This window comes from Camarhynchus parvulus, chromosome 1 (assembly GCF_901933205.1).
Source record: "Camarhynchus parvulus chromosome 1, STF_HiC, whole genome shotgun sequence".
In the NCBI taxonomy this organism is placed as follows: Eukaryota; Metazoa; Chordata; class Aves; order Passeriformes; family Thraupidae; genus Camarhynchus; species Camarhynchus parvulus.
Window position 1 is genome coordinate 71807703 of NC_044571.1, and position 23793 is coordinate 71831495.

Here is a 23793-nt window from a genome sequence, read left to right on the forward strand (position 1 = left end):
TTCTATGCTTTAAAGAAATGTACTGTTTTATAGTTTTAAAATATATTTAACTCTCACTAACATAGTGTTTGGACATCTGCCAGTTTCACTGAGGAATTTCAACTGATAAAGAAGGTAGCCAGCAAGTAGGTGCATATTTGTTATAAATCCTGGGATAGGCTTTGTCATCTTAGATAAGATGAGGTAGGTATTGTTTGTATGCCTTCTTCTAGCTTGTAACTAGAAAAATGTTAATAGAAGAGAAAAATTTTCACTGTCACAGACTTAGTTTTGAAAAGGTGATTTTAAACCTCATTTTTCAGTTTGTTTTCATAAAGCACTTATTATAATATGGAGTAATTAAATTAGAAGCATTAATTTGTGTAATCATGAGTTCAGTTTTTAAAATTACATTAGCAAATTTATTCCTTGCATTTTTCAACTGTCCTTTAAACATGTAAGCAAAACCCACAAAAAGCAGATTACAATCTAGCTGCCATGAGGGATATGTGGATTCTTCTCTGTTTCTTTTTAGAAAACTTTACATTCTGATATAAATAGTTTGGGTTTGAATTTCAAATAAGCATACATGAATGTTTGACTTTTGGCTTTCAAAAAAAGCATATACCAATGTTTATGCATCAGTCTTCACAGTAATCTGAAGTGTTTAAACTTCAGAAGGATGGATCTTGTGGGTATTTAAATATTCTTTGCCTGCAATTAAATGATAAAAGTTCACTAAGTGCAGTTTGCATATGGCTTGAAAAGTGGTTTTTTTCCTAGGTTCACTCATACATAAGTCATATCACTGGCATTTGGTGAACTGTAGCTTGTAGTAGAAATGAGGAATGTTTCTGCTGTAACTGTAGAATAACTGGGTCATGTATGCAGTAAGCATGAAACACGGGCGACTAATGGGACTTGTTATTGATGATGCTGAAAGCTAAATAACCATTAGTATTAAATCTTATGAATAGACTCTTGTCTTTCATCTTACCTCTTCAACCAGATAAAAGATGCAGAGGCTATTTAGATGTCATAAGAATAGTATGCTGAAATCCCTACAGACTTAAAAAAAATTCTCTCTTCGTGTTGCTTAGTGTTTTGTTGTGTTCAAAGAAATGCCAGTATGCTGGTGCTGAAAGAAGCATAGAGCAGAAATCCAGCACTATGTGTGGGTTTATGCTTGTTAAAGATTGAGTTGGAATAGTGTGTATCCCTTCTCTGCAGAAATTTCTTCCTCAGATTTTAAAAATATTTACAGAAAAGTCACTAACCCTGAAAATTTCCCAGAAGCCTTGTAAGACCATAATATAATAGAGCATTATCAGTGTTGGTATTTTCCTAGCTGCATTTATTAGACTATCATGAATGTTTTTAAATAGCTGTAACATGTTAGAAGTACCTAACTAAAAACTTACTTACAGATGCTAACTTTATTTAAGCCTTATATTCACCTGAGAATAAAGTTTCTTAAAGATTCAACTTGCAACCTTCTCCATTTTAATAATAAAAATAATAAAATATTATAATAAAATGCACTGATGGTGGTTGGAAATTGTTCTTATCTTTCATATAGAGTATTTAGAAGCAGAACTTATAATACACTGTTAGCAGTTAATGTGGAAGAGTTTTTCAGCTCTGAGATCCTGTGTGATAGCTTGGGGAACAATAATTAAATTTCAAGTATCTTTTGGGAAATTCTAGTTCAAATAAATATTTTTAGATTAATGGTTAATATTAATGATCATGCAAAGCATAACAATCATATAGGGGTTTTTTTGTTTTATAGGAAACAGAACTGGACAGCTGTGGTGTTAATACCGTGTTGCTGGTACATTTCTTTGGAAAACAGGGAAAGGAAAAACTTCGCTTTTCCGAGTTTTTCAGGTATTTTTTCAGCTAGGCAAGTATAACAGGAGCTAGTCTTGTTCCTACCCCCTGTGCGTTACCCCAACTGAGGCATTTATCTCACATCACACTGAGTTGATTCAGAAGATTAAGCAATGACCAAGTCACAGAAAAAGTGACTTCTAATCAATTAAAAAATATTTTCTGAGTTGGGATATTTCCTTCCCATTACAGCTGTCATGGTAAGCTACAGGCAGCTTCTCCACTTGCTTCAAATTCCAGCTTCTGTTGAAACTTTCCCAGTGCCTTTTCCTCTACCATTTGGACTACTTTTGCAATGAGACTGTGCAGATACCTGTTTGAGTCTTGACACACATACTGTAGCATGGCATTAAGAGAAGATTATCTATCAGTATTACCTTTTTTACAAAAATAATCAGTCATTTACAGACTGCAAAAATAAAGTAGAATAATGTGTTTTGCTTCAGTTTGCATTCAGAAGTGGAGAATGCGTGGCAGCCCTCTTAAAAATGAATGTTTTTGCAATCAGCAGACTAAAAAGTGTTTGGCTCCAGTGGCTCTGGTATATACCAGTCTTCAAATAAACAACCCTTCCCTTTTGAAGACCTTAGCTCAATAGGAATCTAAGTGAGTAAAATAAGTTTAAGATGTCTCCAGCTCCCTTTTCTATAAATACCATAGATCCTCTCAATGAAACAAAAGGCAGAGAGCACCAGTAAAAGGTTGTGTTTGCATATACAGTGTAAACTGAAAAGCCTCAGGTTTTAGATAAAATCCTACATTGACCCAATGAGGCATGACATTGATGAAACTATGTACCTTGTACATTCAGAACTCATAGGTTAAAGACCTTTGCCTGCCACACAGATAGAGGCCTGTAATCAAAATCAAACTCCCACATCTTGCTCTTAAAATTTGTGGGATAAGTGTAAGGTTTAATGCAGGTAATTTTTCAACAGTGGCAGTTATGTTTCGTGGGGCTGGAATGTGCCTCTTTATCACTGCGTAGACACTCCATCTCAGCTGCCACGTGACACTGGAGTTTGTTTAACACGCAGAAAGGTGAATAAAAGGATCGCTGTCTTCTTAACCTCTGCAAGGATATCACCTTTCACATGATTTTATTTGCAAGTAAATCAAGCACATCATTTCTGGGTTCCTATTGTTGAAAATGTGATTTCTATCTGATGGCCTCTCATAACACTTTACCTTCTGCGGGAAGCTATTGTTGGCTGTTTGATCAAAGTGCCACATTGTTTTTACAAGAGATGACTGATGAGCTGTAGAGACATAGATCATTCTCAAAAGCAAAAAATAATGATGGTAAATGCTTTTATCATTTTCCAAGTTCTTGCCTAGAAAGCTTTTCCATTGATCAGTGTAGTACCTAGTAGAAAATAGAGGTGATTATGTTTGATTAGGACACACTAAAACTTGTCACATTAGTTAAATACACAGATATTGCTGGGCTTCAGAGTCCTTAAAACTAAAAAAAAAAAAAAAAACCAAACCACCCAAAAGAAAAAAAAGGAAAACCCACTAAAAATATAAAAATAATTCACCCCAAAAAACAGGAATGCTTTCATTCTGAAATTTCACTGTACTTATATGGGAATTCTGAAAGCTGAGACCACTGTTCTTATCTCATTACCTACTTATATCTTCCTCATGCTCCCTCTTTTCAGTTTGTCCAGCATTAAAAAATCCTTTTGTAAGTGTGCAGCCATCTGTATCTACATGCACACCAGCATTATCCAAGCCTTTTAGCCCACAGTCCAAACATTTTTAAAATGTCAGACAGCCACAGTCAATATACCAGGGCAATTAATTTGCCAAACTATTCTCCTTTCTTTGCATTCAGATGGCACAAAGAAAATGGAAACTGTCTACATCTCTTGGGGCAGTGTGAGGCTGATGTAAACCAGTTCTTGTGCCTCTTTTCCTACTGCCCTGAACACAGGAGGCACACTGAGAATAGGGAGGGAATATGGTCAGGCATCTGTCTCCAGCTGGTGCTTGCTTCTTGGGCAATCCCAGGTATTGATACACACACAGACAATCCTCAGGCAGTGTTTTTGTCAAATGTAAAGGCTCTTTCACAGATCTTTAGGCTTCTTAAGGTAGGACTCAGGAAACACATGTTCAGCTCCAGACTGCTAGATGAGTTCTTATTAGTTGTATTGTCCTTAACATAAGGACATTATAGTAATTATTAATAAGAATTTACAATTTCAAAAGCAAATGTTTCCCTGGCAAATGTTAGGAACTATTAATTTCTGGAGTATGTTTTTGTATATCAGTACTAAAGGTGTGGCCTCTTAGTCAAATACAGCTGGAACAGTATTCTCCTGTAACATTTTAAGAAAATACAGAATAATATGCAGTAAGCCTAAAATCATGTAACAAAGAGGGTAGATTTAATACTGGAAGCCGTCTTTCTTCTCAGAAGGTCTGAGCAAGTTTCTGTTTCAGATGACACCACCCAGTTTTACACCTCAACAATAATGTCATCTTCTAATACCAGGTCCTTTCTTAGAGAATGTCCCCAGAATTCAAGGCTCTTTTATTCTTTAGTGTGGATTTCTCCTGGTTTTTAATACAGAAATAATTTTTGGTCTTTTCTTTCTAAAAAAAATCTAACTTGTGCTTTAATTTCCAACTATATCAAATGTACTATCTTTTAGTCTGAGTAGAAAACTATTTCATTTTCTAGGTATAGGAAATATTTCTTCCTGAGAGACACTGGGAGTTGTTTGCCCCTGAAAAAAGTCCCTTACTGATCTTGTTTAAGTATGTCTAATCCCAAATAAAAGAGGAGACAGTATTTCACTCCCTAAACAGTTTACAACTGCTGTGATTTTTTCTGTAATCTGTCCCCAAGCAAGCTTAAATCTCTTACATTCTCCTTGAAGGAAAAAAGAAAGTGCAGAGAGTATGGAAAGGATATTCAAAAAACACTCTGATTGTTGTATTTTTTTCAGGAATGTCTTACAAAAAAGGTACTTCCCAGTATGGTTAAACAATGGGCCTCTTTTAATAGTATGAGGAAAGTTAACGTTTCAATCCAGTTTATGTCGTTCCCTTACCTGATTTCTTTCTTCTTGTTTCATCAGTTAATAGATTTTTTTCCAGAAATATTCTTTAATTATGGTTCTTTTTAAATTTCTGCTTTAGATTGAAGGTGACAAATTGTATAGCCATACAGGGATCATGCCTTTTCCCTACTTAGCCTGTTTCTTCAGTATTTTGAATTCCTTGATACATTTTATTTGGAACCTTTCATTTAAGAAGCCAAAATGATCCAGGCTGGACCCCACTGCTATTGCTGACATTTTTGGGGGGGCTGTGGTGTATGTGTGCCAGTGCATGGATGCAGGATCTCTTTCAGGTGTCATCATCAGCCAGCGTGCTGTGCTTTTGCTGTGATGACAGCTTGTATATTTTCAGTGATTTTCATCTGGGGATTTGGAATTGCTTTGCAGAAATAGAGTATGATTGCTTGTCTCTGTTCCTACACTTTTATCTATGTGTGTGCATATAGAGAGAGCCATAATAATAGAGATTACATCAGTTATAGCCAAGATCAGGCAGTGAAGAAGGGGAGAACAGCAACAAAATCTGGCTTCGTGATATTCCTGTCATAACTCAATCTAAATATTTCCCAAATACTTAGTAAAGAGCTTGAGAAAAATATTTTTCTTCCTTCCGTGTGAGCTTAGCAAAAGAGTAGCTTGGTTAGTTTCTATAGAACGCTTAAAAATGAAAGTGAGTTTTTTGGTTTGGAAATGCTAAGGACAGTAAATCAAAGAGAGTTTTGCTTGCAATTCTGAAAATTGTAAGATGGATTAACTGTCTTAATGTTTGCAAGCCTGAATTTACAAGCATAGATCTAAATGTTCTCTAAAGGTTAATTGGTCAAGCCTTTATTAGATTTTTCTATATTCTGTTTTGACAGATTGCAAAAAGGCAAGCTGCAGCTGGTTTGCCACAGTCTTTTGGTGCAGAGGGGGTTATCAATTCTTCAGAAGGACTTTGGTGTCACAAGGAGAAGCCAAAGCATGATGCAAATGCTGTGGTGGTATACCCACCACTATCCTTGTTGTTAGATTCCTTTCTATAAATCAGTGTGACAGGAACTGATCAGTTCTGTATTGAGTGTTGAAGCTCTGCACAAACAGTTCAGGTCAAGAGGTGGAAAAAAAACTTTCCCCAATATTTCCTTTAGTGTTTCAATCTACTTCTTTTTGTGCCATAAAGAATACAGAGGTGGCACTTTAAAGTAAAGAATATAAACTAGTAAAGAATATAAACTAGTAAAGAATATTAAGGTAGCACTTCTCCATTTGGAGGGGGGGAATAGCTGCATTCCTGAGATCTCCCCTATTTTATTACATTTTCACTTCTATTTGTGGTGGGTTAGCACTATTAAAGATGAGTTGCCAAAAGCCTTGGGAGACTCCCTCTTTCTATACTAGAACCCATTACAAAATGAGGGGTAAATCCTGATAAGGTTTCTGGATGCTGTTGTAACACGATAACGAATTTGGCCATTGGCCTTCAACGTGGGTGTTTTAGAGAGTGTGGATAAAGTGGGCTGTCTTAAAGAAAGTGCTCTCTATTCCTGGCCTTTTCCCCATCTTATAAATTTATGGTTTACCTATCCTTTTTGTTACTTGGAAACTTAAAGCTTTCTTTCATTTTCAACCTACTATAGCATAAGAGTATTCCCAGTGTAATCATTCTTTAATTGTAGAGCATATCTACAATCAGAATCCTTTTCCTGTACTTGAATTCTGACTCCCTACCAAATCTCCAGCCAAGATCCCACTGACTTTGGGAGAGCAGGAATTTCATTCCTGTGCTTGTTTCTCTCCTAATATCTGGATTTATTTTGAGGACTTCACAGCTGAAACTCATTGCGCTGTGATCCAGAAGATACAAAAGCAAGTATCCCTAGTGGTGTCTTGACATTTATGTATCAAGTTTTACTTCCTAACCAGAAAGTTATTTTTAATAACTTTTAATAACTTTTACTTAAAAAAACACCTCATTAGGATTTTTAAATCTCACATTTGGGAATAAGAGTGACCTAGAATGCTGATGCGATGATTCACAGTATTTTAATTTTTGTAATATGGGAAACTATCACATAAATTTTAAATTGCACATTTCAGCTACTGCTCCAAGTAGGATTTGATATGGCAGGAAATCTTCCCACTCTGGCTTGCCAGGAGCAAGCCTACAAGTTGAAATGAACTTCAATTAGAAGAGGGTGCAGAAGCAAGAGCGCACTGAAAATGCTGCAGCCAAACCCTTCACTGTCTGCTCTGACTTTGCTGCCCCTTTCAGCAGGCTGATATGTGCAGCTTGGTGGGCTCCTTCCTCATCATGTAGGAATGATTGATCTGCCTTACTGGGTGTGACTAGAAGGCAGATCACCATGGCTTGTCTGCTTAAGGAAATACAATATTCAGAAAAGGTGGAAGAATCTGTTTCTGTGTCGTTGCCTGTGGCTAGCAACCAGTAAAGCAAATGACTGAGAGCTTTCTCCCCAAGATAAATAGCTCAATTCTCAAGACCTTAAGTCTGTTGCAAAATATGTCCACCTTTCATAGATAAAAATCCAAGAAAATAAAACACATGTCTCATTTCTCTACATCCAAGTTTTAGGCATATTTCTGTGGGTGACCTCATTTTCAGCAACTTCTCCTCCTCCAGACCAGACGTTACATGAGGTAGAAACTACAGTCAAAGAAATTGTTCTGCACAGTCTTGGCTGTGCCTTCCAGCCAACCACAAACCACACACCCCAGATACCATCTCCTCCTTGCCTGCGATGGCCACTCTCAAAATGCAGCCAAGTGGCCCTACTCAGTCTCTGCTGGGCTGACTCCATGCCTGGTCTACATGCCAGGTCCATGCTGTTCTCTCCCTCTATACCTTGACCTCCCTTCCCAAGACCTGGGGAGACTGCTGGGGGCTGTGGGTGCAGCAGGGCTGCTTGTGCCAGCCCATGGAGCTGGTCTCCCTGGCACAGGCTGGCTGTGGTGCTGGCCAGAGGCAGCAGTCTCCTTGTGAGTTACAAAGACAGGAGCTGGGCCTGAAAACAGAGGAGTGCTTTGCAAGCTGAGCAAGGCAGCTCTGCCACTCTGCAAGACAAAGGGCTGCCCAGTCACACTGGTTGCACTACCTGGTCCTTTGGTGTTTCATCCACTTCTGAGAGGGAGAGCTGAGGGAATTGGAAGTGTGTCAGTTCTTAAGGTGGACTGTGGATCTTAGTGTTTGGCTGTACTGTAGAATCCCCTTTACTCGACCAGAAAAAGGCACATATAAAATGTGACAGCATTTTGTACCCCTCCTCCGTATTACCCTAACTCAGCCCCAGCCTGAAACTTAAATTCACCTCACTATCAGGCTTTCATTTACCTGCATGTCCTGGGCTGTGAAGCATTTTTTGGCCCTTTATTTGCATGTGCAGCTCTACCTGTTAGAGGGAAGAATACAAGAGAGGGCTTATGCTTCAAGAGCAGTCTTTAGCTAACCCCTTATAGACTTCACAGAGCTTCAAGCTACTAATTGTCCAAGTGATCTCATTAAAGAGCTAAAGATAGCTATGTGGACTCAAATGCTGTAATTTCAAGGGAAAGAATTCAAACCCAGTGAGGCCAGGCAAACATGGATGAGCAAATGAGCCTCTGCTGATATTGGCTACACAGACCCTTAGCTGTCCTCTTCTCCAATTAATTGCTTTGTCCTAATATAGGAGTACTTCATTCCCTCTTGTCAATAATTTCTGCAACTCAATAAAGAAGGGTTCTTTAGCAATATGGAGGGGATTCTGGCAAGCACCACTGGTTTTAGCCTTTATTTAAAAATCACCTCTTGTTTTTGGATTGCCCCATTTCTGAAGTGGAAAATACCAAGTGGATCACACTGTATTGTCTGTGTTAACTTTTTCAAAATTAATACTAGCCATATAGACCAAACTGAAAAAACTTGAAGCTGGAACTCACAATTACAGCTCTGTACCTTCAGGTTATTATTTGCTTCTTGTAATACTTTTTTCTTTCTTTCCTGAAAGAATGGGTGCCTCCTAAAAACCTTGATGTTTACTCTTTCCATTTTCAGACAGCTCTCTTACCTTCCCAAACCCCTGCAACATTTTCTGTGCTGTTCTTAACTCTGTACAAGTCAATTGTAATCCTCTCTGATCTATCCTCCTGTGAGCACAGAACTGATTCACCAAACCTCTGTATGTAGTTATAATCTTTGATACTTTCAGTCATCTCCTACAGCAATTTCAAGTTTCCTCTTTCACCTTTGTGATTATTATGGCCTCATCTTTTTAGGCACTTTGCAATCTTGTCATTCCTCTCTTTTTAATATGAAACCTCATAAATCATGTGTCAGGCCTTCAGTTACCAGGTCGTTTTTCATTCATTCATTCATTATGCTGCTGCCTTACCGATTTTTTTATCTCCTTATCTGCGCATTTTTAAACCCGAGTAAAACCAAGATGTCCAATGCGTCCCCGAGTTCTGCCGGCAGCAGCCGCCTGTGCATGCCGAGAGCGCGTCCTGCTGGTGTCCCTGTAGAAATGCAGCCCTGGAAACATCTGCGAGCGCGAGGAAAATTAAACCTGTGCGGTTTATTTGTTTTAAACGGCAATGTCGAAAGTGTCTGTGGCTCAGAGCTGGTGTCTGCGCCACTTGGTAGCTAAGTAGTAGTGGTGATACAGGGGTGGAAGTAACAAGTGATGCATAATATCTGTTTACACTTAGATTCATGGAAAATCTGCAAACAGAAGTCCAAGAAATGGAATTCATCAAGTTTTCAAAGGGTTTGAGCGTCATGAGAAAAGAAGACTTTGCGGCATGGTTGCTGTACTTCACTGATGAGGAAAACAATGAAATTTACTGGCAGAATGTGAAAGACAGAATTGAAGCAGGAGAGGTTGGTACCCAAATATACTTTGTTTGCCTTCCTCCTTTCTGTGCGCAGATTTTCATTTTAATGTGGGTATCTAATGAGATAACCAGTTACCGAATGAAGTATTGCAGCCCTTGAATTTTATACAAGAGCAATGATAATTGTCCAGCTGAGAAAAACAAATATCAATAATGAGTAGGCAGTCACATCTAAACACTAAGTGCCACCAGATTTAATGACATCAAATAATTGGGATTTGAATGTATATTCATTATATATAATATGAATTCTGTGATACTCTAGAACATCAGTTTGGAAGAATTCAAGACTTTTTGCAAGTTTACAAATAATCTGGAAGACTTTTCCATCGCCATGCAGATGTTTACTGTAGCAAATCGTCCTGTTAAGCGGGGTAAGTGCTGTACATCTTTCATGTGTGTTTTTTTAAAGGCAAAAAAAAATCATTTTAATTATGAAATAATGTAAATTATTATCCCAAAGTACCACAGTGAAATCCAAAAATATTATACTGCTCTGTATTTGGACTTACTTCTATTTCATTAAAAAATAATAATATAAAGTTTCCAAGATGTTTTCATTTCAAAGTTCTAATGTGCTGTCATATGTGGATTAATGACAGCAGACTAATAAATCATAAGATAGTTTGGGTTGGAAGGGACCTTTAAAGGTCATTTTTCCAAACCTTCTGCCATAGGCAGGGAACTTTCACTGGATTAGGTTGCTCAAATCCCCACCCAACCAGACCTTGAACACTTTCAATGATGAGACAGCCACAACTTTGTAAGTTTCTTCCTTATGTCCAGTCTAAATCTACGCTTTTTCACTTTGAAAGCATTTTTCTTTTCCTGTCACTATGGGCCTTGGTAAAACTTCTCTTATAAGCTCCCTTGATATAGTGAAAGTCCACAATAAAGTCTGCCCTGAGGTATCTCTTCTCCAGGCTTAACAACCCCAACTCTCTTGGCCTTTCTTCACTGAAGAGGTGCTCCATCCCAAAAATTACCACATAATTTTTGTGGCCCTCTTCTGGACTCACTCCATGTCCTCCCTGTGCTGAGGAGGATGCATTATGCAGTTATGTTTGTCAAAAAGAAACAATGTCATAAAGTGGGGTTTAAAATAAAGATTTCAAGGAGGGGAGTTGCTTCCTTTCCATATAGGAGAAATAGGAGCAATGAATCAAAAGTTTTATGGACATACAAATGCATTTTGTTTTAATCCTGAGGTTGTTACTTAGTTTTTACTCTTGAAGGACAAGTCTGTAAGTTATTTCAAAATAGCAACATTGTTAAAAAGTTCCTAAGGAAATTTAAGGAGATATTAACATTCATTGAAATTAATATTTGATGGGCTCATGTGAAAAAAGATGAGAGATATGAGAAGATGGAAAGAGAAATACATATTCTTGAAAGATACATGTTTGGATGGGATTTGAACCAAAGAAAACTGGGGGATTTGCAACTTGTGACTTTCACTACTAGTCTGTTTTTGTGCTGAACCCCACTGTAATCAAAATCAGCCAGCTGCTGAGGTAACTTACAGATGTTACATGCCTGTATGTCTAATTCTCTCCTGAATCTGGCTGAGTTCTTTGTCTTGGTGTTTGCATGATAATGTGGACATTATCATGTGTATTCACACACATATGAACATTCATCTAAATATAAGACAGTCTTTTAGTCCTCCCTTTTTTTCTAGATTTCTTTTTCTTCTAAGTTCACAACTCATCTTTTCTCTCTGGTAAGGTGGTCCTTCTTTGCTTGGAAATTGTTATGCCCCACTCTTGTAGAAGATCTTCTTTTATTGATGTTGCATTCAAAGAAAGGATAGTGCCATGTCTGGATTTAAATTCAGCTTCAAAAAATGAAACAGTTAACATCTTTTCAAAGACAAAATTAAGACTACTATAAACATCCCATATTTTATGTCTTTTTCAAGTTGTGATATATTTTACAGAAGGATTTTTAACTTAATTCTATGTAAACCAACTGTGAAATAATCTACTCCATTTATACAGGAATTGTTGAAAGAGACAAAGATGAGAGCTATGTCAGGAATGCTATTCCCTCTAATAAGCTTCAGAAATAATCATATTTATAACACTATTTATAAACAGCACTTGTTTATGAGAGCAGAACCACGTTAATATTGCATTTATGACTTCATTGGACAACTTGCTGTAATAATCTACAATACTGCTACACTTCAATAACTTCCAGTTCCTTTTTGAAATTCACACTTCCCTGATGCCTTCAAAAATGCATCCAATTCATGTGTTGTGATTGTGCTTGCTACAATAAACAATAATCCTTCCACTCTTATGAGCTGCTGTTTTGTCAGTCCCACACACTTCCTCATCTTTCTTGAGCCAAAACTCTGAATTCTGTGCACCACAGGATAAAAAGAGGGGCTAGTGGGTGTTTCTATACTGCACATGGTGGTGTAAAAAGAGAAGAAAAAAGAGTTGAAGATGAATACATCTCCAGGGAGGTATGGCAGCTTTTTCTGGCACAAATCCTCAGTAACTCTTCAACATCATTTAAGAGGAGCTAGCCAGCTTCTCTGAAAACCAGAAACTACAGATATATAAAGCCATGTGCTGTAAGCAGTGCATTGACCATTTGATGGTCTGTGTTTCTGCAGAGTTGCTGAGGAGATTGTTAGTTGAGGTGGAGCATATAACCTACTGTTCTCTGAGAAGAAGAGTTTTCTTGTAGAATGAATTGTTATGAAGCTGGCTTGATATAAAATGGTAAGGTTTTTTATGAGGGGATAGTGAGGCAAACACCATTTGTATGAACAGGAAAGAGCCAAATTTTTGCTATTTCTAGCAAAAATTATCACTTGTACTGTTGCTTGAGAAGTAGTGCATTGCTAAAGCTTATGATAAAAGTAATAAAGATAGTGTTACAAAAGAAGAAGCAAGCTCAAGAACACATGAACTGAGTCCTCCTAATAGTTTACTAGTTTACACATCCCAAATTCTGCAGTTAGGATACCCAAAAGCCATTGTAAACTGGACAGAATCCTGCTATTTATAAGCTTTCCATTTTCTTTCCAAGTTCAGTCACCTGTGATATAATATTATGTCTTTACTAGCTGAGTTCAAGAGAGCAGTGAAGGTGGCAACAGGACAGGATCTGTCAGATAATGTTTTGGATACCATCTTCAAGATTTTTGATCTAGATGGAGATGACTGCCTCAGCCACAGCGAGTTTCTTGGAGTCCTGAGGAACCGAATTCATCGAGGCTTGAGGGTAACAAGCTGACATAATTGTTTGTAAATACCACAGATGATTGCTACAACTCTCTTTTAAATGCTTGTAGAAACACAGGTAGAGTTAATGAATAGAAAAAGATAAATATTTTAAACTGGGTAGTCCTTACTGCATATGAATCTGGGATGAGTGCTGCCACTAAGAATTTGTTATTACAGATGTGAACTATGGAAGCAGCAGCACATTATATATTGTATTCACAGTCTGGGAATAGGCATCTTTTTTGTGTAAATGCTAAACACACTTTAACTTTATTAACAGGTACCACAGCAGCAAGGCATTCAAGGTTTCTGGAAGTGTGTGAAAAAAGAAAGCATTAAAGAAGTCAAAGAACTTTGGAAGCAAACTGGGAAAAGTCCTTTTTAAAGCAGTCCATTTTTCTTTTGCTTAAGTGGTTTTTCTTTAGGGGAGTTTGTCCTGTTTACATAATAACTAAACCAAAAATACACTTTTTTTAAGCTATAGTTAAAGTTTCATTAACCCAGACTCTAATGCAATAATTTTATAATTGTTCCAGTGCAATCAGTTTGGTTTACAGAACTGATGTCGCTTTTGGCCTCCATACCATAGTACTCTTGTTCTGGGGAATAGTGTTGTTTTCTGCTCTGTGGAGTCTGACCCTGCACTGAATAATGGCCCCAGGCAGGAACATCACAGCAGTTTCATCTCCTGTTGAAGGAGTGAACATCATCTCAGACACCAACACAGCAGCTCTCCTTCTCCAGCAAGGGCAGAGGTCCACAGGGCAAAATCACAAAACCAAATTATCCTAAATCAAAAAGGAAAATTCACACCTTGTTTTGGGGATCTGCTCATGTGCTGGTTCCTGATGCTTGATTCCACCACTTCCTGTGTGGATGTCTGGTTTGCCGGCCCTCATGGTGTTATTATTAAACTGGAAATACAAGACTGATGGGCTTGATGCAGGGTTTAAAAGTTGTACATTGATCAATGAGTGTGTATTGAGTGTCTCAGACCTCTTCCACATAGTATAAATGGGAAGAAAAAGAATCCTCATTCTATCAAACACAGTGGTGGCTACAGTTTGACTCATTACTATTTTGCTTTATTTGTATTGCAGAAGATGAATGCGTAACAAGTAGTTGTTTTATCTCACTAAAAGTTGTGACAGGAAAACCTGAAGTATCTCAGGAAATCAAGGTTATAATAAGCCATTGTTGAGGTAATATGTCCAATAAAAAACCAAATACAAATGTTTATTACTCCAAATGCAAAGTTAGACCTAAGACCTTGAACACTAAAAAGAGGAACAAATCAAGACTAACACTTAGAAATTACAGATGAACATTTTTTTGCAATAACATAAGGTGCATCTCTGTGTACACAGGTGTGCACATTACATGTTTTGTCTTTCTTAAAATCCCAGGAGCCAAAAGCCAGGTCCAGATAACTCTTCCTGGTTGGCCATGATACATAGGAGATAGACTTATCTGTAAAGTTGTCAAGGTTCTTCCTCTTTCCCACTCTCAGTTGTCTGACTTGTCTTGGCTGGGGTGAAAGCTTAACCTTTCAGGATAGGTTTGTGATAATAGAGGTAATAGACTGAAAACGTGGACTAGGGAAATATCTCAAAAAAATAACCCAGAAACCACTCAGTGAGGAACTATCCATCTGTTTGTTGCATTACATCAGCTGTGTTTGCTTCAATTACATCAGCTGTGTTTGCTTCAAAGCTCAACATGTGATGCTTGGTTGTCATTTCTTTGGGGTTTGTGAGAAGAGGGGCAATTTCCATGATAGGTAAGACATCAGGGCAGCTCTCACTTGGTGCAGGGACAGCAGAGAATGCATTGGGAAACCCTAAAGGTCCCTCCTAAGGAATACTGAGATTACTGAGAATGTTTGATGTGTTGGTAGCTGTCATGTTTGTGCTGAGGACAAGTCCTAGTGCTTAGCCTTGGCATAGTGATCTCTCCTAGGAAACACAGTGAGGGGCCAGCAAAGCGACTCTTCCCTCATGGCCTCAGCTTGGAGCTTTAATCTAAAGTGTTAAAGAGAAAATGCTGGTAGTCCTGTCATAGACATGCACCCAGAACAAGACCATGCCTGTGGGGATGTCCTGAGACTGTCTGGAAGACCAAGCACCAGTGACCATCAGGGATCCCTTTTTCCCCAGGGAAAAATCCAAATGCAGTAAATGCCTCAGCCTCCTCCCCTCAAACTGAGCTCCTGCAATGCTATGTGGGCAGCAGGATAGCAGGTGCTGATTTTCTTTGTGTGTTTGGAAATTGTTTGTTGCTTCTCGTGGTGGGAGCCAAGGTAGGGCAGTGGGACTGGCACCACAGTACCAAAGCCAGCTGCACTTCCCCAAATTATCCAAAAAATTACACTATTGAAGAAGAGCTTCCATGACACAGAAGTGTGGATGTGTTCACCCAAAGTGTGCTTTGTGCCAGCTCTGGCTTTAATGCAAGGCTGCCTTTTATTTGTTGCTGTTAATATTTTGGCAAATCATTTTTACTTTGGAGTGGAAATTATTCCCTAGCATTTTATTCTGTGTGAAGTTAATAGGTTTGTGATGTTTTTTATTGCTTTTGTGGTTTCTTTTGTTTACTAATTACTTCCTTATTACAAGCTGTTTGGTTTTCTTTTGGAAAAATCAACTCATTTAGCTTTAGTGTATCTAGAAGTTTAATTCCTCAGTGCTCATTTCTATCTGGGTTTGTGCAATCAGCAGTATCTGCTTTCAGGGGTTTCAAGTTTTAGTTTTCAGCAAAAGCTTTGATTTCAAGTTCAGAGGAAAAGCAAAGGGATATGCTTGGGTTTGATATGAATTTTGTATCTATAGTAAAAAGAAAAAAATTGATTGGAAATTAAAACAGAGTTATGAATAATTTTCAGAAGTGATCCTGAAAGTGCAGCCAGGAACTCCTTTAAAGGCTAGGGATGACTTGTCCACCAGGCTTGAAGAATCAGATTCTGCATTTAATTTGTAAGTTTATTGTTATTTGTCAACTAAAATAGTTTGTAAAACAGTCTTAAAATAATTTCTCATTTTTAATATCTTATATTAAAAGAGATATTTATGTATTTAGATACACCCTGTTTTTTAAGAAATTCATTATAGTTTAAGTGTTTGATGGTTTAGTTTCTTTTAGTCACCGTATGATAATTGCAGCCTGCTGTGAGCATTACTCAACATATTTAGTTAAGGCTTATGCCAGCTACCAGTCTAAATATATCAATTGTGACTTGTTTTAACATAAAGAACTCTTCCTCTGAACAGGAATGTATAGAAAAGGTAAATAAAATTGATTTTTTTTTAATCTACCACATTGCGTCTGAATTTTACATAGAATAAAGATGAACACATTGCACATTGCAAAAGTCTCAAAAATTGATATAACATATCAAAAGCAAGTGCAGTCACCTACAGCACATAGCTGCTTTTCAGAATTTTAGTTATTGTATCCCCCTAACATTTCTTACATTTCTTTGTTTAAGATAATGTCTAATAACCATTTATTCTTCACTTCCAAAGGAAGCAAAGGCAAAAATGCATGTGATATACTAGAAGTAATAGAAACTCATTGATTGTTTCTAGAAATTAATTCTGGTGTCTCAGTTTGTACAAGCCTCTTTCTAAAAGCAAAAGTCCCTCTGGATTCAAACCAAGCTGGCAGGTTTAAACAAAACAGGCAACAATGAGGAGTACATGTTGTGTACAGCAGACAAACAACCAGGCCATGGACTGTGGTTTCGTGGCACTTCACATGTTCAGTGCATATAACATAAAAAGGATCACTGCCCAATAAAGGGCAAGAATGGGAACAATCCCGTTGCTTAGAGGAAGTATAAATTTCAGGTATATTGACCATACTTGGACTAAAACATAGAAATGGATCGATAACTGTACATCAAAGTTTTAAAATAGTTTTCTTCTCATGCTGGAGTTCTCACAGGAGAGGGCAAGCATGCCTCATACCTTCAGTTTTGATTTTTCCTGTAAAACAGTCACAGCTGGTTCAGGAAACGACTCCAATGCAGAAAAAAGCCTTTAGTCATTCTGAACAGAAAATACGTGCCCAAATGATGTTGTGGTCATTATTAGTGAGATCCAAGTTGCCCAACAAACAGCTCCTGTAATGCAGTTGGTCACAAGGGAAGCATGAAGATGAACATGGCAGATGTAGACACACTCTTCTAGTGCCCAGCTGGCCACAGAAGCTCCTGCTACAGAAGCTGAAGATGTCATCCAACAAGAAGCCGAAAACCCTTTGCAGAACAGAAAACCTGAGAGACTTAAGCTTGCACAAAATTAATCAGCAAACAAGTGTGTGTCTCTTCACTCATTTATTTGAATGTTTCCCATTGGCTTTGTTTATTAAACAATTCCTAGCTGACTCAATAATAAAAAAATCATACAATATATGTGGAGACAGATTTCTCATTAGGCTGATGTTGGCTTAGTTAATAATGTTTCCAGTTCATTAACTGGAGTGCTCTAGTGCAGAGCTCTGCTTGCTGTCCTGGGCTGCTGCTCCTGCACACTGACATTGCAGGGAGCCTGCTCAGCACTGCTCACACCTGCCGGGGCTCATCCACAACACCTCATGCCCTGAGGAGTAAAAGGCCATGGTTTTGCTCACCTGTGTGCCCATTGTCAGTTTAGATTGAATGCTAGGGAAAAAAACTTCAGATAAAGGCTTGTCAAGCACTGGAATAGGCTGCCCAGGGAAGCAGTTATGTCACCATCCCTGGAGGTGTTGAAAAGATGTGTACATGTGGCACTTGGGGGCATGGTTTAGTGGTGGTAGACATGGCAGTGCTGGGTTAATGGCTAGACTTGGTGATCTTGGAAGTCTTTTTTAAATGAATCTGTTACTCTCTTCTGCCTCCGGCAGAAGGCTGGCCTGCCTTTCCAGGCTGACCGAGTGGTGGAAGTAACATGGGATGGCATCAGGGTGTGGGAGAATGGACACAACACCTTGCAGAACACTGTTTATAACTGGGTTTGTGTGGCCAGATTTCAGACACACAGATCTGAAAAGCTGGAAGGAGGAATATTCCATAGGTAATTCAGAGGAATGTGTGAGAGTTTTTCTCATGGGATTTCAGATGCAAGCTCACTGCTCTGAAACAGCCTTGGAGGGCCTGGCTTTTCTCCATGGACTGCAAAGGGAGCACAGAAGATGAGCCTCACTGGACTAAGCCTGTACTTTGTGAATGCCACAAGCACTTTCCTGGAGAAAGGATGTTCTACAGGGGCGTTCTACCACAACACTCTGCCTCAGGTCCACTGCTCCAGGGGAATTTTGTCAGCTTTAATGTCAGCCCATGGAGCAACTGGCTCTAAATCACCCCAAAGAAAACCATTTGTTTTCATTTAAGACTTTCCAATAAGTGTTTTAAAATTTTCTTCTTTTTTCAGGATACAGATTTTTTGTTTTAAATTATGTGGCCTCTTACTGTGGTTTAATCTACTTTGAAACTGATACTGTTGGAATGAGCAAACATTACTGAAAACGTGGTGTACATCACTTAAATAATGCACAGAAGGTAATTCCTAGAGCAATGGCAAATGAGTCACAGGTAGAAGATGACATTTGCTATTGAAAATAAAAGATACCAAAATACAATGCTTTGCCACTAATCTTTAGAAAAGGAGACTAAATGATAAGTCCTGAAGTCAAAAGAAGAAACAGAAGAGCTATAAGAATAAATTAAAAATTAAGCAAACATTAATATTATTGAACAAAAAGATGCTGGGTAAGCAAGAACTGAATCAATATGGCTGAAATAAGGTTTTTTTAAATGCTGTTTGACCAAAAATGCATCCTTACAATTTATAAATTTGATCCAGTGCGAAAAAGGGATAGTAATCCCTGGTAGTTGGTGTGTACAAGATTACATGATCTGTACTGGAATGTGAAGAGCAAATACTTTACATAATCTCTGTTGGGTTTATGTGTACATCAGGAATTCAAAGCCTCCTAAAATTTGATTTGTCTCATATTACAAGGAATAAATGAGACAAATTATGATTTTGCATCAATCTTCATCTAAGAAGTTTGTTTGCTTCTGCCTTGGGATTGCATGCTCCTGGAGTTTAAGATGAGCTACTTTGAGAGGGAAAAAATACAGAAGCAAAACAGAGATGAAATTGTTGTAGATTATAACCTCTAAATAGTAAAGAGAGAAATTCTGAGTTACAGGAGTGTTTTCAGGGCCTTGCTCTGGGACCAACAAACATCTGGAAGACTGCAACAGACCCTGACTGGTGCTGAGGCTGCAAAGGGAAATGTTTCACTTCTCTTACACATTTTTCAATGTGACCAAAGCAGATGGGCAGCCAGAAGTGGAGGTGTGATGTGAAAATGGACAGGAGATGCCTTTTGTTTTCCAATATTTGACAGTCGTGGGATCCAGTGAGTGTGTGGTGAGCAGCTGTTCCCACAACATGACATTCTGAGTCGCTCTTCACCTTCCCAGAATCTGCTCCAAGTGTCATTTCTTGTCCCTCCCCACAAATGAGGCAGCAAAGTTTGCACAAAGCTACACTGCAGCTTTTTGAAGTCAAACAGGTATTCAGCAATTCCTAGCAGAGCTTCCTTCCATCCTGTGTGACTTCTATTCAAGGAGCTGATTTCTTCTCAAGAGGTCCTTGTAGAGACATCCCAGGTGGCTTTCAGGAGTGGAAGATGATAGTTCCTGCCAGCTGTGCCAAGGGGCTTCTTGTGCAGCAAAACTCCTCAGTGAGGGGCACTGTCTGGGGATAAATAATCCCTGTCTGCCACCTCACAACCTTGGTGTTGTCCTTGTTTAATTCAGTCTCGCTTCAGTTCCTGTCATTCTGGGAACACTGCACGGAAATGCTACTGGATTGTAGCTGGTTTAGTTTGTCCTGTCCAAGGTTTATGCTGCAGCCACTGGCCTTCCATCCTGCCCAAGGCATCTGTCTGACCCACAACTGAAATACCAGCCATGTCACAGCTTCCAGCTTTGCCAGCCTCAGACTCCATCCAAACCACATGCAGTGGCTGTTCCTGCAGCTCAGTATGGACCTGCTAAAAGGGGGGAATGTCAACACACACATGGTTCCACTGATACCTCTGTGGGTGAAACTGCAGTCAGCATCAGCAGGGAAGACTGGGATAGGGAGGATCATGTTGGATCCCTTCACATCTTCCCTAGCATAGTGAAGGCTAAAACCCTTTTATTCATGGTTGTGCTCCTTAGTATTCATGTTAGGAATTGTGCTTATTGTGAATGGGAATTTGTCAGAAAAGTTAGTGGAAGCACAGCCAAGAGAATGGTCACTGCACAGTAACAGCCAGGAGTTAGTTACAGCCACAGTAACATGCAGGACCTTCTTGGTAAAAGTTGTTTGTAACTTTGCTTCCCAGGTCCAGGTCCCTTCTTAAATTCCTGAAGGCTTGGAAGTACAATGTCTCTTCACTGAATACACTACTAAGAAACTAACACAGCAATTAAATTATTAAAAGCACATAGAAGTATCAAACTCAGATACTTCTAAAAGCATTATTAACAAATACTATTTTGACACCAAGAATTTAAATCCTTTCCCATTGTCTTGAGGCCAAGTGTTAACAGTCCTGTGAGATCTTGAGGTAAAGCACATGCCAGCAGTTGTGGCATGTTTTGATACCCTTAAGAAACAGAATCGAGGAATCATTAGGGTTGAAAAAGACCTCTAAGTTCATAAAATCAAATTGCTAACTCAGCACTGCCATCTTCAATACTCAAGCATGTCTCCAAGTGCCACAATTAATGAAGGTCTCTTTCTTTTGCAGCCCTTGCATTACTGCATACAGCCTTACAATCCCCTTCCCCACCATCCTGATCATGCTCCTGTACGCAGCATGCATAAGCATGCACATACCCAGAGTTCAGATCCCAGACTGATCATCTTTCCCTGGTCCTTGGGCACATGTCCCTGCTCTGTACATCAGGGCCACAGATCGCTGCTTCATTCCTCTGCTCTGATACCTTGATGAACACACACACACACACACACACACACACACACACACACACACACACACACGCACACACATTGCCACACGTACAGAGCCTGTGTCTTGGGCATTTGACCAGCATGTTCCCTCACTGTCAGCTGTTCAGATGCTGTCTGTTCCCTATGGATGCTGTCTGTTCCCTATGGATGGGATGCTGTCTGTTCCCTAGGAATGGGATGCTGTCTGTTCCCTATGGATGCTGTCTGTTCCCTAGGGATGGGATGCTGTCTGTACCCTATGGATGGGATGCGTCCGTTCCGTTTCCCTCGGCTCGGGAGGCCCCTCTTGTCGCCGCCAGGTGGCGCCGGAGCGCCACGGGAGCCGCCTGGGGCCAGGGACCCGCTCCTGGCGCAAGCACCCTTTGGCTCGGCGGGGAGAAGGGGAGTTTTGCCACGGCGCGGGCTGTTCCGACCTCGGCATCCCACCCACAGTAATGCCAGAGTAAGGCTAAAGATTTCAAGCTCTCCGGAGGCTGAGCCCCGCAAGGCAGCGCCGGCGGCGGTGCCCGCCCGAGGCCGCGGTGTGGCCGCAGCTGTCAGGCGCTCAGCGGCGCTCAGGAACAGCCGGTGAAACAGAGCAGTACAAGTCATTTAAAAGTTCCCTTTGCGGCACCCAACAGGCTGCTTGAGCCGTGTAAGTGCTCGGCGAGCAGGGGGCAGGCAGCAGCCCGGCAGCGCCCGCAGCTGTCCCACCGCCTTCCTGCCCAGTACCGATTTGTCCGTCCGGCCAGGACCGGGAAAGGGCAAAACCTGGAGGTTTAAGAGCAGATTTTGTGGCTGGAAGAGGATCTCTCCGGTGCGAACAGAGGGAGGCGGAGGGCAGCGGTCCCCCGAGGTGCAATAGCGAAGGATGCATTGGGAAGAATATGGCCAGCAGGTCGAAGGCGGGGATCCTCCTCCACGACTCAGCCCCATTGAGGCCACATCTGGAGTGCTGTGTCCCGTTCTCGGCTCCTCAGTAAAAGGAAGTTGCTACTGGAGAGGGTCCAGTGGAGGACCCTCCAAGGATAATTAAGGCTCTGGAGCATCTCTCTTACGAGGAGAGACTCCATGAGCAAGGCCTGTTTAGCCTAGAGAGGAGAAGACTGAGTGGAAATCTAGTCAATGCCTATAAATGCATCACCAAGGTAGGTGGCAAGGGGATGGTGCCAGGCTCTTTTCAGTGGTGCCCAGTGACAGGACGAGGAGCAATAGCCATAAACTAAAACACAAGTTTCACCTCAACATGAGGAAGAACTTTCCTTGGAGGGTGGGCAGAGGAACAGGCTGCCCTGGCAGGTCATAGAGCCTTCCTCTCTGGAGAGTCTCCAAACCCACCTGGAAGCGTTCCTGTGTCACCTGCTCTAGGTGACCGTGCTTTGGCAAGGGGGGTTGGACCGGATGATCTCCAGAGGTGCCTTCCCTCATCGTCCTGTGATCCAGAGGCGTTCCGGCGCCCCGAGAAGGGGGCGGTGGCGGGCGCTGGGGCCGCCCCTGTCCCGCCCACTGCGGCCCGCCCAGGGCCCGCCCGGGCCCGGCTCCGCAGCGGCGGCCGGAGCTGCAGCCGCCGCCCGCCCGTCGCAGCGCCGGCGCTGCCGCGGTGCCCGGCAGGGAAGATGGCGCCGTCCCACGTCCTCAAGTGCTGCCAGAAGGTGCTGGCCTGGGTGCCCGTGGCCTTCATCGCCCTGGTCGTGGCCTGGTCCTACTACGCCTACGTGGTGGAGCTGTGTGTGTGTGAGTGGACCGGGAGGGTCGCGGGCGCCGGGAGCTGCCGGCCGGGCGGGCAGGACCCTCCGCCGGCCGCCTCCTCCCCTGCGCCCCGGCGGGCTCGCTTCTCCCTGCGCCCGCCTCAGGCTTTCGCTCGGGCGGCGGAAGGAGACCCTGCCTCGGGCGCTCCCTCCGGGCCGGCTTTACCTGTTGTCCTCCCGCCCTCAGGTGCCTCATGGTGGCGGGGTCCCGGCCCGGGGCCGCTGTGGAGGTTCAGGGGAGGAGGAGGCCCAGGGTGCTTCGTCTGGGGATAGGGACTTCTCGAGAGCTCAGCCCCTCGTGTCTCCTCGTGAGGGGCTTCCCCTCTATTTTACTGTTGTTCATCCGTCTGATGTATCAAATAACTCCTTAAGGGTGTGTAGGGGGTTCCCCTCCCTCCTTTTCATTCAGAAGCCCGGTGCCGGTGAAGCATTATGAGGCTGGAAACATCCAACTTAAGCGGGCTGGGGAAAGGATTTAGGTCTTAGGGGGTTTTGTCAGGCCATATCCAGGCTCTCTGGACGAGGGCTCGTCTTTATATAAATCTGACTTGCAGCCGATGTCGGTCAGGGCGATATTTACCCTTTGCTGTCTTCAGGAGGAAAGTTCCATTCAGGAGGATGTTGGCTTTCCCTGGGCAGGGTAAATGGAGGGGGACTGTGATGTGCAGTATTCATCAGAATTGCTGAAACTTGGAAGCAGCATAGGAAAACTAAGGAACGGGTTATTGAGCATTTGGCATGTTTAAGTAAGGAAGCTGAAATGAGGAAGAACCTCGAAAGTACTAACTATTTTAAGCTACATATAGATCTGTCTAGTGTCTGTAGGTCCTGGTACTACTTCTTATTTGTGTAAACTACATGCTTTGATATCCTAGCTAGAAAAAAAATGTTTGCATGTACTTTGTATCTGGGTAAACTGGTATATACAGCCTTCCATTAGCAATAATCACTTTGGTTTTTTCTGTGATGACTTAGTATTTTGGATGAC

General features: G+C 41.0%; 2 protein-coding genes across 2 annotated transcripts in view; both read left to right on the forward strand.

Moving 5' to 3' along the window:
* MICU2 (mitochondrial calcium uptake 2) overlaps positions 1–17438 on the forward strand; it is a 134889-nt gene extending 117451 nt beyond the window's left edge. Inside the window, exons 8-12 of the mRNA XM_030962795.1 lie at positions 1772–1869; positions 9633–9804; positions 10084–10192; positions 12901–13058; positions 13341–17438. Coding sequence (XP_030818655.1) covers positions 1772–1869; positions 9633–9804; positions 10084–10192; positions 12901–13058; positions 13341–13445 — 642 coding nt within the window. The 3' untranslated portion in view covers positions 13446–17438. The remainder of the gene's footprint in view (positions 1–1771; positions 1870–9632; positions 9805–10083; positions 10193–12900; positions 13059–13340) is intronic.
* Positions 17439–22596: 5158 nt separating this feature from the next.
* ZDHHC20 (zinc finger DHHC-type containing 20) overlaps positions 22597–23793 on the forward strand; it is a 49266-nt gene continuing 48069 nt past the window's right edge. Inside the window, exon 1 of the mRNA XM_030971781.1 lies at positions 22597–22791. Within this exon, the coding sequence (XP_030827641.1) occupies positions 22674–22791 (118 nt within the window). The 5' untranslated portion in view covers positions 22597–22673. The remainder of the gene's footprint in view (positions 22792–23793) is intronic.